Source organism: Mastigoproctus giganteus, chromosome 11 (assembly GCF_048544385.1).
Source record: "Mastigoproctus giganteus isolate SK-2022 chromosome 11, ASM4854438v1, whole genome shotgun sequence".
NCBI lineage: Eukaryota > Metazoa > Arthropoda > Arachnida > Uropygi > Thelyphonidae > Mastigoproctus > Mastigoproctus giganteus.
This window is the reverse complement of record NC_143585.1, coordinates 126,809,634-126,830,359: the sequence shown is the minus strand read 5'-3', so window position 1 is coordinate 126,830,359 and position 20,726 is coordinate 126,809,634. Positions and strand designations below refer to the sequence as shown.

Below are 20,726 nucleotides of genomic sequence, written 5' to 3'. Positions count from 1 at the left end.
CCCAGGAACACAAAGCCGCCTTTTCCATTAGGCACTGTGCAAGGGCTTTGTGACTAATGCCGTATGTCGCTTCACTCTAGGGCAGGACTCTTTTATGATGTTTACTCCTCCTTTCATATAAGTGTGTAAAGTGTGTTTAGGGTCTAACAGCACCAGGGGTTTCCCCCATCTCCGCGTAGTCTACATTGTCGTGTGTTACAGAACACTGTAAAGGCCAGAGATTTAAAAGTGTATGAATATTGTTGGGTGTAGTGTTGTGTACCACTGTTCAACTGGCCATTTAGCCGCTGGACCCCTACTGAGGCCCAACGTTGCCCACATTAGCCCGTGGAGGCAAGCCAGGTACACCAGTATTTTTAAATAAGTACTTTGGCAGATCCTGCCGCCTAATTTCCTAGGATTTCAGTGGCTAGGACCTTAAAAAAAATAATAATAATAAATAATAATAAAAGAAAAAAAAAGGGAGGTGCACTAGAGGTTGGGTCAGGCCAAAGGAGTTTTAGGTTATACAGTGTGGAATTAAGAATTTTGGGTGTAGGGCTAGGATAATTTTGATATGGGATGAACGCTAGTTGGACAGCTAGAGGGGGAGGGGAGACTGAAGGCTGGGGGGGTGAGAGACAGAAATAAAGGGTCGATAGAGTAGATGACCCCAAAATCAGTGAGGGAGGCCCATGCCCCACCAGAAGGAAAGAGGGGAGGTGGGGGAGCCACAAGGGGACTGTCACCTCCCCCCTGCAAGGAGAACAGGGGAGAAACAGGGCCGTGCAAGGGAACACCGGTTCAGGATCGCCACGTGGCATTGGCAGCAATGCTGCGTGAAGTCATAGTTGGCAGAGTCCAGTCCAAGAAGGTCAAATTCGAGTAGTGTAATCCTGGGACAGACAGGTCCTGTCCAGGTGGTGAAGTCATTTCAGTAGTGAGCTGCATGAAGATATATTTGGTAGAGTCAATCCAAGAGGGTCAAATCCAGGTAGTGTCAATCCTGGGATAGACAAGTCCCGTCCAGATAGTGCAGTCATTTCAGTAGTGAGTCAACTTGGTGGGAGCGAAGCCGGAGTGGCAGTCATGGTAGATCAAGGTTATATTGAGGCTGCATTGTAAAGGCACGATTATTGTGCAGGTTGAAAGTCTTCAAGGGGATTGCAGTACGCTGAAGCAAGTAGTAGTCTTAACACATGGCTGATTAGGCCGTTTCATTGTCTGGTTGGGTCTGATTCTGAGGTTGTGGTAGGGTTTTCCGCCTCGTGAAGAGGCCCTGAGCAAAGTTAGAAAAGGCTGTATAGGTATTGTGGTCTTCCAGGAGATGTTGCTCCTGGTCTCTCGGGATGAAATGGATTTGTGTGATGAGAGAAGATCTGAGGTCATCATATAGTAGACAGTCATGTATCAAGTGGTCCCAGGTCTCCTGGGCACCACAGGTGCAAAGGGAGCTGTCGGGAAAGTCCAAGAAGGCTCAGTTTGCTGCGAAAGGTACCATGCCCTGTTAGGAGGTACATGGTTAGAAGGCCTGGGGAGAACCAGGATGGTGATTTGGGATACACTTTGCATATGTCCGGTATAAATTTGCGGGTGATGGCCCCTTTGGTGGATTCAGACCATCTAGCTTGCCAGGTCTGTTGTAAGTAGGTTAAGAGTCTGCTTTTTTCACTGGAATAGGTGTTAGCAGGATCCGTGGTAAAATCAATAAAGGTAGTAGACTTTCTTCTGCTGAGCTGATACAGCATCCCCACATGGGCCACCTCAAGGTCCAGAGGCAGTACACCGGCGAGGACCTGTAGAGCGTGCGTGCTGGAGGTGCAACATGCTCTGGTTATCGTACGGAGAATTGGCCGTGGAATGATGTTCAGCTTTCTATGTCCTGCCACAGTGGAGGCTTTGGTGAACCATAAGCCTCCACTGTGGTAGGTAATAGCCAGTATGAATATAGCTTTATAGAGTAATGCTAGAGTGCGTTTTTTGAGACCCCAATCACGGCGGGTCACCCTGCTAATCAGTGCAGTGTAGTTTCTTATTTTCCTCTGTAGATAGTTGAAGTGTGGAAGAAATGTTAGTTTTCTGTTGATGATAATGCCAAGGAGTTTCAGCTGGGTAACAAGCTTGATAGTTGTGCCATGTATCTTGATCTAAGGCGGCCTCCGCAGATCAAGACAGTCCTTCAGGAGGATGGATTGGGTTTTAGTCGATGAGATGCTGAGATGGTTTTTCCGGACCCACTCTTGCAAGGTAGTAAGAGCTCTGTTGTCAGATACTTCAAGTTGAGCCCTGGAGTCTCCTGCAGGAACAGGGAGAGATCATCAGCGTATGTCAAGGTCTGGACATCGCCTAAGTCAGTACTGATAAGCTCGTCGAGTACAGAGTTCCAGAAAAGGGGGGCCCAGGAGAGAGCCCTGAGGGCAACCTCAGTGGACAAGACGTTCCACACTGGAGAAGGGAGCCTAAACCACAATGCTCCTGTCACTGAGATAACTGGCAATGCAGTTGTAGAGATTTCCTGGGAGCTTAGCGCGTCTCAGCCGTCCGAGGACGCTTGGCCACCATAAGGTGTCGAACGCCCCAGCAAAGTCGATCGAGATGACGAGGAGGTACTTATGGTTGCAGTTTCTGGCAGCATTGGTAATGGTCTCCAGCGCATCGACTGTAGACACGCCCGGCTTGAATCCAAATTGATTTCGTGCTGGTAGCTGTGCAGTATTGTAGTGGTTTTCCAGTCTCCATCTAAGGAGCTGCTCAAAGACCTTACTCAGCACAGAGAGGGGAGCAATAGGTCTATACGTCAGGTCGGTCATGCAGTTTAGTTAGATTTTTGAGTATGAGCCTAATGAACGCAGTTTTCCAATCAGTTGGGAACCATCCCTTTAGCAGGCAATGGTGGAAGAGGTTTAGCAGTGTTTCCGGAATTCGGCAACTTTTTTAATTATTTCGGGCTCGAGCATGTCCAGGCCTGGTGACTTGTTATTTCTCAGTCTCCCAACGGCCATAGAGAGATCCTTGATGGTGAAAGGCTCTTCCACGAGTGTTGAGTTATAGTTGTTATTGTCGAAGCAAAGCTGCTGTTGTTCTGGAGAGTTGTCATCTGGTGGCTGTTTGAAAGAGTGATCAAGTATGTTTGAAATTGAATGCTGCCAGGTGGTGGTCACGTGGCCTTGTGGAGCAAATAATTTCACCTCTTGGCAGTTTATTTGTTGTTACCTTGGGGTCAGAGTTATCAACCGTTGATACCAAGTGATCCCAGGACAGTCTTTTACGCTGCCTGATCATCGCATTGTACGTGTTGAGTCTCTCTGTATTCCTGCCGGAGGTATTCAATTTCTGGGGGGGGGCAGGATCGCCTGGCCCATTGGAAAGTACGCCTCTTTAGGTTTACTTCGCGTCTGAGGGCCTGAAGCTCCCCTGACCACCAAGGGACTGGCCCCAGGGATGGGGTTTTTTCACAAGTAATTATAGACCTGTAAGTTTAACTTCTGTTCCAGGAAAATTAATGGAGGCACTGGTTAAAGAAGCACTGCAGGATCATCTAGACAAGACTTCAGTTATAGCTCGGACACAGCATGGTTTTGTTAAGGGAAAGTCTTGCCTGACCAATTTGATTGGATACTATGATGCAGTCACAAAAGAACTGGATGCAGGGAATAACTTTGATATTATATATTTGGATCTTAGAAAGGCTTTTGATACTGTTGCACATGGAACACTGCTGCACAAATTGGAGCAGTGTGGCATTGGAGGCAAACTGCTGCTATGGATAAAGGGATGGTTGAGGGGAAGAAGACAGAGTGGTAATCAATGGACACGGCTCATTGTGGACTAATGTTATTAGTGGAGTCCCTCAGGGTTCAGTGTTGGGTCCATTGTTGTTTTCTGTATTTATAAATGATATTGATGATGGTATATCAAGCTTAATGTCCAAGTTTGCAGACAATACAATAGTTGGCAGGGTTGTTAAGGACACTACTGACAGTATGCTGCTGCAACAGGATCTGGAAAGGTTGAGCAGATGGGCTGAGAGGTGGCAAATGAAGTTTAACATTGACAAATGTAAAGTACTGCCTATGGGAAGCAGTAACCACAGAGCAACGTATCAACTCTGTGGTACTACACTGGCAGTGGTAGAGAATGAAAAGGACATAGGGGTAATTGTGCAGGCAGATATGAAGTGTTCTGAGCAGTGCAGACAGGCTGCAAGAGTAGCTCATGGTGTCTTGTCAATGATATACAGGAATTTTTCTAGCAGGGATAAAGAGGTGATTATTCCCTTGTATAAGGCAATGGTCAGGCCACACCTTGAGTACTGTATACAGGTCTGGAGGCCTCATTTCAAGAAGAATGTAGAGCTGCTTGAACGAGTACAGAGAAGGGCAACAAGATTAGTGAATGGAACAAAGGGTTGCTCTTATGAAGAAAGGCTTAAGTTTTGCAAATTACAGTGTCTGGAGACTAGGCACTGGTGAGGTGATCTGATAGAGGTGCATAAAGCCTTGAATGGTTTGAGCATGCTCAATGCCGATGGGATTATTCCTCTTGCTCAGAATAATCACCTGAGAGGGCATAAATTCAAATTGAGGAAAGAGATGTAGGATAGATGTGTGGAAATTTGCCTTTAGCCAGCGGGTAGTTGGTTGGTGGAACAGACTTCCATCCCTTGTTGTGGAAGTTGATAGCCTAAATAAATTTAAGGCTCAGCTGGACAGGTATTTTGAACGAACAGAGGGGTGAAATGGGAGGGGGAACAAATGGGTGAGAGCACCCATTTGTTCCCCCTCATTAATTTTGTTGTTGTACTCTATCTAACAGATCCACATCCATCCTGAAATGAGGCTTCCAGACCTGCATGCCGTACTCAAAGATGTGGACTAACCACTGCCTGATACAATGGGGGTAATCACCTCCTTATTCATGCTAGCAGAATTCCTGCATATCATTGACTAAACCCTATGGGCTATCCTGGCAGCCTCTTTGCACTGTTCAGAGAACTTCACATCTCACTACACCAAGATATTGATGATGGTATATCAGGCTTAATGTCCAAGTTTGCAGATGATACGAAGGTTGGCAGGCAACCCTGAGGTCTTTTTCATTCCCCACTAACCTGAGTGTGGTATCACTCGGGTGAAGTATGCAAGGTACTCCACATGATACCCATTTGGAATACCATGCATTAGTCAATGTTAAACTTCAATTGCCACTTCTCAGCCCATCTGCTTAAAATTTCCCGATCTTGTTGTAGTAGCATACCCCGATTACTCATTAACGACCCAGCCAAGTTTGTATTATCTACAAACTTAGAATTAAGCTTCATATGCCTCCATCAATATCATTAATAAATACAGAAAACAACAATGGTCCCAGCCCTAAACCCCGCAGAACTCCACTAATAACATTAGTCCAAGAACAGCAGTGCTACTGTTCAGCTTCAATTTCTCTTCTACTTTCCTTTCAGTTATCACAGAATCACTTTGATCCCTATTTGAAGTCGACATACCTCTGGTCTTCTTAGAATTAGAATTCTGCATCTACATTCACATATGATTGTGTGAATGTAGATGCAAAATTCTAAGCTGTACGTGAGGAGAAAGAGGTCACAGTTATTATAAAAGCTAAGGCAACAAGGGTTTTAATTTCAGAAAGAAGAATATGATAATTTGATAATATTATCAACTGGACACATAGCATGGGCACACTGGTACATGCGTGAGAAGTTACTAGGTAGCGTTTTTTGTTTTCCACACAAAATCAGAAAATGACACATCTTGTCATGTTCAGTAATTTTTTACAGTAGTGCAAATTATATACAACCTCACCCTTATATCCAGCTTAAGGGTTTTTCACACTGTGATCCATGATACCTGTAACTTCTCACTAAAAAAACATAGCAGATTCTTAATGGATATGTAAGAATATTTGACTTATATAATCAATAGCTGCTTTGCTTGGGGCAGTATGACCATGCCCTTCTTTTACACTCTAAGGATTATTTTTAACAGTTTTAAATAAATTGTTAAATGGGCTAGAGGTTCCTTTCTAATATTTTGGGAAATTCTAAACACACACCCCCCCCCCCCTATGTATAACCTCAGATTCATACAAAAAAAAAAGGAGGCTAAATTGTAAAAATGTGTTTTTCATGATAAATAACCAATAACGCTGAAATCAAATGCACAAAACAATCATTTGTGTATTTAATGTTGGTTTTATGATACACAAGCATCTTAGGCAGTGCAGCAGTCATAAAATTAGAAGGTATACTCTATGAACGTTATGAAAAGCAGAGAGTATACTGTGCATATTAATCGAATTCTAGAGGGTATAAGGGGAATACTCGTATATCAGTCTTTCAAAAACCAGAAGATATACAATATTCACCTTAAAAAATCCAGAGGGTATATGCCACATACCCACGTATAGCCTCCACTACAGCCCTGATCTTAGGCTATACTGCATCAATTTATTGTCTATGTAGTGTCCAGAATAAGTCACAGAGGAAAATAATACTCCCTCCACTGGAACTCAAGTGAATACAGCAACCCAAATGGAAAGACATTTTATGAATTCTTCCAATTTCCAATGGGATGTCAAACCCAGACTTCTCCAAATAAGTGATGCAGTGGAGTCACTATGTCAAGGAGAATATCCTATGCACACTGCACCTATTAAATTAAATTCATGGTTAGTATTTTTTTTTATATTATCTGCAACACTATAAAACATCCTGTATAATTCTGCATTTTCTTTGAATATGATATTAATAAACAAGTATATTTTAAAGTGTGGTGCTTCACTGCTCAAAGGCAGAACCATGTAATTTTCCAATAAGGAGAAACAATTATCTGACTGGCCTGAAAACAGGAACCGCTACACCATACTGATAAACAAAGATAGAATTAATATATTCACAGTAATATTAGTGAGTTAAAGATAATTAACTGATCATTAAATGAATTCTTTGAGTGAGAGCAGCTTACTACTGATTTTTAAATGAGGTTTATAAAGCATTACATGAGGACTTAATGTTGTTGTTGTTATTTGGTTTTTAGGAGCATTAGCAATTAAGGCCATATTGCTCCGGGATATACGGTGGTCATTTCCTGACCTTTCCGTATCCTCCGTATTTGGTGGTGACGGGCTCGAACCCCGGTCTAATCAAGAAGCGTTGGCTACGCACTGCTGCTCCTTCCCACCTGGCTACGGAGGCGCCTGAGGACTTAATGTGACCATGAAATCAACAGATTAAAGTATTCTTGTTTGTATGCCTCCTTCTCCTATTTTCAAAGGTAAACATCATTCAAACCTAAACAAATGTGATGACTGAAATTCCAATATAAATTAATTTCTTTATCAAATAACAATAACTGTGGGAATTCTGGAACTTTATATTTATTTTTTAGAACTACTAGAAAGAAAAAAAAAAAGGCCAGTAATATATTTAATGTTATCCTAATATTAAAATCCACTGTAAAAATTTAAGATACTGTATATGAAATGAAATATGCAAATAAAGAATTGCCCAGACTTACTTTTGTAGTCAGCTGTTGAATCATTTTATACAACTTTTCTATATATCCATTTAAATTAGGGATATTAGAAATATTGAGCGAGAATTTCCCTAAAGCCATGACCTCTCGTCTCAGAAAGACAGATGAAATTAGATGGCATAAAAGGAATTCTGCTGCTAGCCTATCCCCCAGAAGCACATGTGTCAAAACAGACAACAACTCTGTACGTATTTCTTTAGCTTGTGAAAGAATCTCCTTTTGCACTGAAACAGAAAGCATATTCAAATAACATAAAGGAAAAACCTATAAGAAAAATATGGATATTCATCTAATTCAAGTTTAACTAAATAAATAATAAGAATATGGAATATTCTACATCACCATATACTGACTGGGATCTATGACAATGGCATTCAATACCCCCCCTTTAATAATTTGCTCTGGCAAAGGCAAGGGTGCTACTGTATACGAGTGCAGATTGCACATGTTCATTGGCTGATTTGCACGTTGTGCAGGATGAAAAATAACTTATGGGCAAAACTTTACACTCACAGTCTGAGATTGCTAACTACTGCCTTGATTGAAGGACTTAAGAAGTTTCTAAAGTCATCAATGGGAATCAAGTGGCAAATGGTGATGTATTGTGCTACGGTGGAGAACACTAAATAATAATGCAACAATAACAACTGAAGAGCCAATTTAATCATATGCAGTAGATTCAACTGTTGGCATTCTTTTTTTTTTTTTTTTTTATGAAAACCCCAAACACGAAAGGTATCAAAACCTATAGTACTTAGTACCGTGCATGGGTTGAAGGAGAAGTGTGTGTGTGTGGGGGGGGGGAGATGCCGGAAACTTTGCTCTAGAGACTAAACATGGGTTTCACCACTTCAAGCCTCCAATAGGCAAAGTGGTGGTATTTCAGCGGTTGATGAAAGTCATCTACCACCTTAATGGCGAGCAGACATGCCTTGCATAGCTCTTCATAGCAATAGCAAAGAAGTATAGATAAGAGGGATTACAGCAGGATTTCAGAAGTTTAGTATATTGTAAAGTTTATTTTGATAAGTTTTTTTTTTTTTTTTCCCTGCAATAGGTTGATTTTTTTAATATTATAAATATAATTTTTGAAAGTTTCTTTTATTAATACAGTGGATTCCGGTTATTTGGGCCACTGGTTAATCGGGGTAGCTGTTTATTTGGGGCAAATTTTAAAAAACAGAACCCAATCGAGAAAATAGCCAGGGTTTACTTCGCTAAATTGGGACAACATGCCGTTTAATTGGGGCAGGAGACCGCAGCACTGGAGATTATCCTACGATTGTCTCCGACCATACCACGTGGTTCGGTCAGATTTCTGGAGGTCACAACCATAATAAAACAATAAAAACAATTAGCAGTCGCCTGTGTACTGGGCTTTTCTGTTAGTGCAATCTTTCATAAACGGATAGTAAACTCGATCTTATTGAATTTGCAATAATACCGACAGCTGGAATTCTGTAGGTTATTCTGGTGAAATGTGTTTACACTTCCATAGAATCTTCAATCATATAAAAAAATTAATTTTCAGAATCTTCTCTTCATTCCTATTTTTAAAGCTTCGTAACTTGTTACTCCATTCTCATGTGCACGTGCTACTTGCAATTTGTGTGTGCCGTGTTCTTTGTTATTGATTGCTTATCTTTTTACTGTTTTAAATTTTGACCCCCATCCACAAATGTCAACTAGTTAATATGTACATATTACAGTACGTATTAATTATTCCGATTATCACGTATCATTTAATTTTTTAATTGGTAAGGTAATAAAGGGTAAATTGGTGCTTAATATACTTTACTTTTATAGCCTGTGGATAATATTCCTCCTATTTTTGCTAATTAGAATCACTGTTTAATAGAATTAAAATTCAATTCACAAACGTGATCACAATGACTGCCGCTTACAACACCTCATATAGTGAACAGTACTTTACTACGGTGACTCCATTGTAACGTGATTTGATTGTACAGTGAACCAATTGTTAAGCGGGAGGCCATTGTATTTTTAACATGAAACTTAGAATAATTGGGGCAGCCGCTGAATCGGGCCAAAATGCACCAGTCCCGATGTGTCCCAAATATCCGGAATCGACTGTATTTAGTAAATTTTACAATGGTTGTTACAAGATCTGCCTTGAACATTTCGTCAGAGGGTACCATGGCTCATATGGAAATAACCAATGGTGATTTTCGGGGAAGTCATGATTTTATCCTTTGCAGAACTTGTGGCATAAGGTCGACCTAGATAATCATAGCTCACCAGGAGATTCTTTTTTTTGTCACCTTCGTAAGGAGAGTACCGAGCTTAAGTTAAAATTTGGTGCACTGCTAGAACAATTTGAGTCACTAAAAAATGGGTACTTGCCCTCGAGAATAATGTAACTGGGAGCTCATCAGGTACTAAAGACTAGTAACCTACTAAGTGATGCAGTCCCAATTTGGCTGGCTGTTGTTGTTATGTTGTTGTTATTTAGTTTTTAGGAGCATTAGCAACTAAGGCCATATTGCTCAGGGAATATGCGGTGGTCATTCCCTGACCTTTCCGCATCCTCCGTATTTGGTGGTGACGGGCTCGAACCTCGGTCTAATCAAGAAGCGTGTGCTACGCACTGCTGCTCCTTCCCACCTGGCTACGGAGGCACCAATTTGGCTGGCAGAACAGAACAACCAAGTGCAAACTACTCTGGTTCATTCAAAAGGACAGTTCTGTTAGGAGACTCACTGTCAGGGAAACATTTTTTGTGATAAGGATAGGCGGACTAGAACCAGGGTATGTCTACTGGGAGCAACTATTAATAATGTGACCAACAGACTGTCAGATTTTAAGGAGGATAAAGAGAATATTATTATTCATGTGGGGACAATGACATTAAGCATACACCATCTGACGATTTATAGGACCATGCTGAACAAATGCCACGAGTTATGTCACAATGTCTATGTGTCTGCAATTCTGCCCACGCATGATAGGAAGGATTATATACTGAAGGCCTTGTGGATTAATTCAAGACCTGGACTCTGCAAGGCTTTTGGAGGGAAATTTCTATCAGTTTGGCCGCACTTGTAGGTAGAAGGAATCTGTTTTGTAGAGATAGGATACATTTAAACAGAGGTGGTGCAATGGTTTTGCCAGTATTATTGAGGATACCTTAAAAAGGTTCAGGGAAACTGCTAGTGTGGGGAGACAAGGGTATTACAGATACGCATTTATCCGATAATATTGGTCAAAATAACGCTTGAACATACCTCAAGAGTTCTTGTTTGTTACGCAACAGAACATAATTAGTCAGATATTCTGAGGGCAGAAACACTTCAAATGAGCAGGTGGCAAATGCCAAGGAAACGAGCTTAAATAAATTTAAGGAGTATGTCAGGGTAGTTAACTATACAAGAAGACTACTTCTTAAGTGTTTATACAGTAATGTCAGACGTGTCATCAATAAAATGAGTGAATTCAAACTACTGGTAAGGACAAGTAACACTGACATAATAGGGCTTACGGAAATGTGGTGCCACATGGAGATAGGGGACAATGAGTTTCAGTGCAGTATGTATAATGCATTTAGGAAGGATATGGCAGATAGAAAGGGTCACGGGGTCATGCTTCTTCTCAAAAGCAGGCTGGGCACGAAGAAAGCTTTCCAGGATTCAGATGATTCACGTGCTAGTATAGAACCTGTATGGTGCGAGATAGTTGAAAGCAAAGGTATAACAAGAGTGGGAGTAACCTACAGGCCAGGAGATTGTGAAGATTATTATGAGAGCCTCTACACGCAAATGGGATGGGCAAGTAAGCACGGATGTCTTATTATGGGTGATATTAATTTGCCTCTAATTGATTGGAGCAAGTGGGAAGGAAAGTTGATATGGGGGACAAAATTTTTAAATCAACTAGATGGTCGCTATTTGTATCAACGTGTCAGGGAAAGTACTAGGGGAAAAGAATAGTCTAGACATTATCACCTATGAACCAGATGATGTAATAGGGCTGACAGTACAGGAACCAGTAGGAGGAAATGATCATGGAGTTCTACACTGGATGATGAAGAGAGAGGTAGCAGTAGTTAAAAGCAAAGAAATGGGTTATAATTTCAGAAAAGGAAATTACAACAGTTTAAGGTGCTACATGGCCTCTATTAACTGGGTAGATATCACACAGAGAGCAAATACAATTGAATTATGGTATACCTTTAAAACATTAATTGCAGAAGCCTTGAATGAATACATTCTATTAAAAAAATACTCCATGAGGAAAATTCCAAGCTGGATGAATAAGGAAGTTGCCAGATTAATTGAGCAGAAAGAGCCAGCATGGAAGAGTTAGGGCAATACAAAGTACTGAAGCCTATAACAGCTAAAAATTTATCTGTAATCTTGCCTGCAATTTATGAAAAATTGCTGGCAAAGAGTGGGGATAACGAATTCTTCACATAATAAATGCAAAGAGAAGGCCAACCCAGATCAGACCCTTACGTAATGGATGTGGGACAGTATTTATACCTCAGCTGAAGTTGCAAATGAACTCAACAGTTACTTTGCATCGATATTTACAGAAGAAAACCATTCAACATTAATGAGATATTATGGGAATGAAGTTGAAAAAAATTTAATTTTTTTCAACTTCAAATGTAAGCCAGTAAGACTCCTGGAACTGATGGAATATACCCTATAATCTTAAGGGAGGTGGCAAGTGAGTGCACTGAACCATTGAGGCTAATTATGAGAGCATCACTGCACTCAGGAGTAATTCCGCTGGATTGGAAAAGTACCAATGTATCTCCAATACATAAGGGCAGTTCTAAGAGTGAAGTGGGAAATTACCGGCCAGTCAGTCTAACTTCAGTAGTTGGGAAAATCATGGAGACAATGATCAAGGGTGGAATTCAGAAGGATAGATAGCATGGTTTTGTAAAAGGAAAATCATGTTTAACAAATCTGGTTAGCTGTTTTGAGCGTCACTCATGAGCTGGATTTAGGGAATAATTTCGACAATTTATTTGGAGTTCAGCAAAGTATTTTACTCAGTCCCTCATGAGCAGTTACTTTATAAGCTGGAACAGGTTGGAATCACAGAGAAAATCCTTAGATGGATAGCTGGATGGCTTCAGGGCAGGAGGCAGAGGGTTGTGATAAATGGTTATTCCTTATATTGGATTGATGTAAGAAGTGGGGCTCCCCAAGGATCAGTATTAGGACCACTGTTGTTTCTGATTTTTATAAATGACATTGATGAAGGGATAAAGGGCGTGATGTCTAAATTTGCAAATGATGTAAAGATTGGTAGAGTAGTTAATGATCACCACCAAGCAGAGCTTCTTCACAGTGATCTAAATAGCCTTCAGGGATGGTCAGAAAAATGGCAGCTATGCTTTAATCCAGCAAAGTGTAAGGTATTGCACCTGGCTAACAGTAATCCTAAAATAACTTATACACTTGGCGGAGTTGAACGAAAGCCGGTAGTGGAGGAAAGGGACTTGGGTGTTATGATGGGGTCCGACAGCTAACCTTTTTCCGACCTTTTTCTACAGCTAACAATTAAAAATCTTAAAAAAATATTAGCCTTTACACTAAACCTTACACATCAGAATGACGAATAAGGTTTGTTGTTGTTTGTTATTTGGTTTTTAGGAGCATTAGCAATTAAGGCCATATTGCTCCGGGATAAGCGGTGGTCATTCCCTGACCTTTACGCATCCTCCGTATTTGGTGGTGACAGGCTCAAACCCTGGTCTAATCAAGGAGCATGTGCTATGCACTGCTGCTCCTTCCCACCTGGCTATGGAGGCACCTGATGAATAAGGTCTAGTGTAACCATACTTAATATCTTGGTTGGACAGAAGGAGTTGAACGAAAGCCGGTAGTGGAGGAAAGGGACTTGGGTGTTACAAATGGTTGATTATGTCCATTTTCACTTTGGACCATAAGGATTTGCATACCAGATACCCAGGAACAAGAAATTCACATCATCAGTCACATCCTTAAAAACAACAAACACCCCATGAAACTTATAAAGTAAATGATTATATTTTTTTTTTCAACCAATGACAATTATCAACACCCCCCATTCCAACCTTGATATACACTTTTCACACAGGCATCAATTCATATTCCCCTACCACCCAGGAATAGGGGCATCACAGAATAGCCAAGTGACGTTGACTACCAATTGTACTGCAGTTTCTAGAAGTACTGTTGGATGGATGCTTCACAAATCAAAAGAGAAAACTGGTGGATATGTCAATCATAAGGCAAGGCAATCTGCAGCAAACAAAGAGAAACCTGGAGGTTTCCACATACAGAAAGATCATTAAAAAAAAAAGACATTAAAAACATTTCCCATTAGGAGAAATGTTGTTAGATTACCCATTCAACACTGCACAGATTACCCTCTTTCAGAATCAAGATAACAATGGCTCAATATACAGGGTGTCTCAAAAATATTGGTACAAACGTTTAGAGGAGGTAGGTAACTTCTAAAGGAATGTGAATCGCATAGGAACCCATAACCGGAAACGTCACAGAAAAGTAGTAGCAGAGGCACAAGAAGCAGAAATGACACAAGACAGTAATTAGTGGCAAACATTTATTTGACATAATATTAAAAATGGAGTACGAGATGGATGCATTTCATTATGTTACAACAGATGCTCGAAGGTTCCACCATGAGATGCGATGCATGAGTGACACCGACGCAGCATGGATTGGCAGACATGGTCGAACACACCTGGCGTTTCTTTGACAGTAGCAGCAGCGCAGACAAGTCTCACCACGAAATCCATTTCTGTCTCCACAGGCAATTCATACACGATAGATTTGAGGGCCCCCCACAGAAAGAAATCAAGGCTCGATAAATCAGGTGAGCGTGGGGGCCAGGCAACGGGTCCACCACGGCCAATCCATCGATGCCCAAAACGCCTGTTGAAATGGTCACGAACACACCTTCCATAATGGGCCCCGTCATGTTGAAACCTAATGTTGCGACTCACATTTGCTGGAACATCGTCAAGTAACCCTGATAGAACTTGTTCAAGAAAGATCCGATATTTAGCGGAGTTCATGTGGGATGGTAACAGGTATGGGCCGACTATCGGACCGCCTGGCAGTCCTTACTGTCAAGGGCACCATCAAGACCCATATTATCTCCGCCTATGCGCCAACTGAGACTAGCCTGGACCCGACCAAGAATGACTTCTACAACCAGCTCCAACATACACTGGATTCAATTCCGCAGACAGAAGTGATCATCCTCGCAGGGGACTTTAATGCCCATATTGGCGTGGACAGATCTGGTTGGGAAACAACAATGGGCAAGTTTGGCCATGGGAAGATCAATGACAACGGCTTACGTTTGTTGTCCTTTGCCGCATCTAACAACCTGATCATTGGAAACAGCCATTTCCAGCACCCTCAAAAACATCAACTTACATGGCGAAATCCATCTGGCAAGGACTCAGCAATCCTGGACTACATTTTGATCAATGCCAGATTTCGCTCATCACTCATGGACGTTCGTGCCATGAGGGGACCTGATTGCGGATCTGATCACTACCTCATCCGGGCTAAGGTGCAGCTCAAATTACGGCATGCAAAAAGATCATCTCGGTCAGCCAAGCTGGACTGGAGGCAGCTAATGAATGCTGCCAACAAACAGGCATATCAGATCGCCCTATCCAACCGCTTCGAGATGCTGGCCGTGCCTGAGGATATAAATGAAGAAGAAAAGCAGATCTCTGATGCCATCCTGGAATGTGCCAAACCCCTATGTCCACCTGCCCGACGTCGAACGCAACCATGGATATCAGACGAGTGCCTCGACCTCGTGGACAAACGGAAACAGGCAAAGTTGGTCGACTTTGAACGGTACCGGCAGCTAAACCGAGAAGTCCGACAAAGAATGACAGCAGAAAGAGAAGCATACTGGAACCAAGTGGCAGACGATCTTGAAGTGGCGGCATCCAAAAACGAGTATCGCACTCTCTACCGCACCCTCAGATGTCTGAGTGGAAAGACCAAATTGACTAGTGACAACATCAAGAATGCTGATGGGACCTTCGTGCGATCACCATCCGAACGCCTGCAACGGTGGAGTGAATTCTTCAAAGCTTTGCATAATCACGACCCACCTCAGGGACCGCCAGCAACAGCACTCTCGATCGACCCCCCCTGAGGTCTCCATGGTCGATGTTGAGCCTACAGTAGAAGTGAAAGCAGCCATACAATCCCTGAAGAATGGCAGGGCACCAGGAGTGGACCAAGTCACCACAGAAGCGATCAAAGCCGGGGGAGATGTACTGCTTCGCCGACTACTCACTCCTCAAAACCATCTGGTGCACTGAACAAATTCCGTTAACATGGAGGAAAGCCATTATCGTACCGATCCACAAGAAAGGTGATAACCGGGACTGCAAGAACTACCGTGGCATCAGCCTCCTTTCCATCATCGGAAAGGTCTTTATGAAGATCATCCAGTCAAGACTGCAAAAACATCGCGAGCAAACCAGTCGAGAAGAACAGGCAGGATTTAGACCCGGGCGAGGATGCTGTGATCAAATCTTTGCCATTCGTCAGCTGATGGAGGAGAGGATCCGGTGTGGACAGCGAACCGTCATTGTTTTCATTGACTTTAAGTCTGCTTTCGACTGTGTCCACCGGCCTGCCTTATGGAAACTACTAGAGGTTGAACATGTCCCTCGAAAAGTCATCACACTCCTCCAAACTGCATACAACGGTTTAACCAGCCAGGTGCGCATCCAGAACGATTTATCTGAGGAATTTACCATCCAAACTGGAGTCCGCCAAGGGGATGTAGCCTCCCCGTTGCTTTTCAACATCGTGGTCGACGACATTATGAGGCAAGCATTCAGAAACAGACAGGACATACAATATGACAAGGATCACTATGTGACTGACCTGATGTTTGCTGATGATAGTGCTATCCTTGCCGGTAACGACGCTGAAGCCACGGACATCCTCTACGACATTGCCCGCATTGCCCGGCCATACGGTTTGAAGATCAATGCTGGTAAGACAAAGGCCCTGACAACAGATGGGTCGCAAGCCACCATCTATCTCGAAGGCGTCCAGATCCAGCAAGTGCAGGACTTTAAATACCTTGGGTCGCTGGTCCAGGAGAAGAAAGTTGCATCCATCATGGAAATCCACAGCAGAATTGGACAGGCGGCCACTGCGTTCGCCTCGCTCAAATGGTGTCTGTGGAAGAGGACCAACATTTCCACAAAGACTAAAATCCAACTCTTCCGGACTTTGATTCTGCCCATTCTTCTTTACGGATCGGAAACATGGATTTGTCTCAAGTTAGATTTGAACAAACTTGAGGTATTCCAAATGCGATGCCTGCGGCAGATCTTGGGCATCTCTCTTCGCGACCGCATCACTAATGATACCATCTGTGCCAGATGCCAACAGCAACCAACCATTGCCGACCAAATCTAGAAGCGAAGGCTCAGATGGTTTGGCCACGTATGTAGAATGGGCACGAACAGAATACCATCCACACTCCTTTGGAGACAACGACCCACACAATGGAGCATCCAACGGACTGCGCCTAGGAAAACGTGGGCCAAGCAAGTGGAAGATGACTTGAAGAGCCGACGTCTCGACCTTAACCAGGCCAGGACTGAAGCCATGGATCGTAAGGTATGGAAGAACATCACAGAGCAAGTCCGAAACCCTGCGGCACCTACAGCAGCATACTGGTTGCGTGGCCAACCGCCTCCCCCAGCTGCCAGCTAAGGACCAAAGAAGAAGAAGAAGAAGATGGGCCGACTAAGCAGTCACCGACCATACCTGCCCACGCATTTCTTGCGAAGCGATGTTGTGCTGCATGGGGGTGCACAATGCGTGGGTTGTCGTGAGCCCACACATGAGCATTGTGCTGATTGAATAAGCCTTCCCGAGTGAAATAAGCCTCATCCATGAACAAAACATAGGCTGGAAAATTCAAATCTTGAACATTTTCTTGGAGAAACCACTGCGCAAAAGCCACACGTGCGGGATGATCTTGGGGGAGCAGTAACTGAACCCTTTGGAGATGAAAGGGGTGTAAGGAATCATCGTGCCAGACATGCTATACACTGCAACGAGACACTCCTAAGGCAGAGGCAACGGCATGTGTGCTGGTAGTAGGATTATTCTGGACGGCATTCAACACACTTTCTTCCATGGCGGGAGTTTGCGTTGAACGTGGTCTGCCCGCACTACTCCTTTTACCTCTAAATGACCCATAATCGCACAAATTTTGATGCACACGTGCAAAAAAATGGTGGTCCGGTACATGTCTGTCTGGGAAGCGTTCTCCATAAATTGGTTGAGTGGCTTGTCCATTGCCCTCTGCTAATCCATACACTAGGTGCATGTCTGCCAGCTCACAGTTCGTATATCGATGCATGCTCTTCGTGCGGTGACTACTGCTTGAATGAGTAAACCAGAAATTTTCCCTCTCGCGATCTGATGAACAGCACCGTCTACTGATTTACGGTGACGTTTCCGGTTATGGGTTCCTATGCGATTCACATTCCTTTAGATGTTACCTACCTCCCCTAAACGTTTGTACCAATATTTTTGAGACACCTTGTATAGGATATCCGAGCATGCCCAGGCCCAGCCTTATTGCACAGAATTTGCCATACATCACCCAACCCATAGTCTTCTTTCCTCAGACAAAGAGATCACCAGTTCTGGTGAAAAATCCCCTTCTGCCCAGACCTCAACACAGCTGACTGAAGAGAAAAATTCATCATGGTTGTGCCATAGAACTCCTACAGCCAATCTGACTGTTAGTTTTTTCATCTTGGACAGTTATCCCAAGATGCTATATTTACTCTTTTTGTGTCTGACATTAAAGAGAGTAAATAAGTTGTTGTTTTTAGGAGCATTAGCAACTAAGGCCATATTGCTCCGGGATATGCGGTGGTCATTCCCTGACCTTTCCGCATCCTCCGTATTTGGTGGTGACAGGCTCGAAACCCGGTCTAATCAAGAAGTGTGTGCTATGCACTGCTGCTCCTTCCCACCTGGCTATGGAGGCGCCGTATTTAGTGGTGACAGGCTCGAACCCCGGTCTAATCAAGAAGCGTGTGCTACTCACTGCTGCTCCTTCCCACCTGGCTATGGAGGTGCCAGTAAAGTAAGTACAGTAAACCCCCGCTATTCGCGGGGATTACGTTCCTGAGAAATGTCGTGAATACCGAAAACTGAGTTATGGCTCCCATAGTAATAAAGGGGTTCCGTTCCAAAGTATGAAATATATAAGAAAAACTAGTCTAAAATTTTGTCTATGTATGTATTATATGTACCTTCATAATATGACTATGTACATAGACAGTACATAGTGAAATGCAAGCATATGGCATCGAAATGAAAATTAGAAACAATTTAATATTAAATGTAATATTTATTATAAATTTCAAACAAATCTTTCAAACCAGCGCCTTTGCTTGCTAGCAAAAAAAACATCCCGCCAGTGCTATCACCAGTTTCGCTGAAGTGTTGATAAAGGAGTTTTGCCTTTTCGCGAATGATGAGTGAACTTAACAGAATTTTATTTTGAGTTCGGTCTTCTATCCACAGATTTAAAGCTTTTCCATTTTTTCTAATTTAACATCACGAGTTACAGAGCAAATTTTTGAAGCAATTAGCACGTTTTCACGGACACTACGGCAGATTTTTTCTTCCGATTTCTTGATTGATCGTACTGTTGACTCATTGATTTTATAATGTTTTGCCACTGAGGAGACACTTTCACCATTAGAAATTTTGTCTAATAACTCAATTTTATTCGCTAATGTCATCACCTTCTTTGATATTTTCACATTTCTCTTTTTATTCGTAGCCATATTTTTGTAGGGGTTAGAAAGAACTTATCCACAATAAAGTCACTTTCTTCCGTTAACACACTCGAAAAAGTCTGTTTTACACTACAAAACGGTAGATTTATCATTTTTGTAAGCATATCAATTTATAAATTGATAAATTTATTCAATTTATAAACATATAAATTAAAAGCAAACGACGAAACCTTCCATGACAAACGCATAACACATACCGAACAAGGATTAGCGAGAAACATCCACGCTCGCGATTTTTTCACCCCTCTCCCCCCACCCACTGAGCGCTGTTTTGACCGGGAAAGATAATTTAGCCACGCCCATGTTTTTTATGGCGGAAAATATTCACGGCGCTTTAAAATTCACATTTTTTTTAGGTTTCATTTTATATTAAATCGGCGATCGCGAATACAGATACCGCGAATAGCGGGGGTTTACTGTATAGTATAAACTAGCAATTGGAAGTCAGAGTAATGGTACCTGTAAGGGACAATGTAGTCTAATATGCAAGATTTTTATTTATTACCCATACAAGAAGAAGCCATAGCCCTCTTAAACGTCTGATTTTAATTAATATAATATACATATATCTTTACATATCTTAAAGTAATATATATATCTTTTGATTAAATACCCTAAATTAAGTCTATATAATACAATACAACTTAATTTTTACCTAAAGGAACAGAAATCAAGTTATTCTGACACAATTACTCATGAGCTGTATAAAGGAAATAATTTCAACACTGTTCTTTGGAATTTAGCAAGGCATCTGACTCAGTCAGTTGTGAGAGGTTACTGTATAAGGTGGAACATCTTGAGATTACTGGCAAGATTCTAAGATGGATCGGTAGGTGACGGCAGATGGTTGTGATTAAAGGATATTCTTCAGATTTGTGTAACATCAGAAATGGGGTCCCACAAGGATCGGTTCTTGAACTACTGTTCTTTTTGATTTTCATAAATTAAATTGACGAAGCTGTAAAGAGCATGATGTCAAAATTTGCAGATGATGTAAAGATTGGGAAAGTCATTTAAAGATCAGTGCCAACAGACTCCTTCAATGACCCTTCTTGAAACTTCGAGTTTCAAGAAGAGTCAGAAAAGTGAGAACTATGTTTTAATGCAGCAAAATGCAAGGTGCTCCACTTGAGGAATAGCAACTCCAAGACAACTCATATGCTTGGTGGGGTTGAATTAAAAACAGTAGACGAAGTAAGGTATTTGAGAGTTATTACATGGTCAGACGAAGTTCTATGAGCAATGTAGACAAATGGCAAGGAAGGCCCATGGTGTCCTATCAATGTTTAATGAAACGTTTGCTTGTACAGATAATCTCACTATAAGAC

General features: G+C 42.1%; 1 protein-coding gene across 2 annotated transcripts in view; it reads right to left on the bottom strand.

Moving 5' to 3' along the window:
• The window catches only part of LOC150078421 (mini-chromosome maintenance complex-binding protein), a 219,868-nt gene that overhangs the window by 32,253 nt on the left and 166,889 nt on the right, over positions 1-20,726 (bottom strand). For both annotated transcript variants that reach the window (XM_090384348.1, XM_090384346.1), the window contains exon 9: positions 7,515-7,756. In XM_090384348.1, coding sequence (XP_090240474.1) covers positions 7,515-7,756 — 242 coding nt within the window. The remainder of the gene's footprint in view (positions 1-7,514; positions 7,757-20,726) is intronic.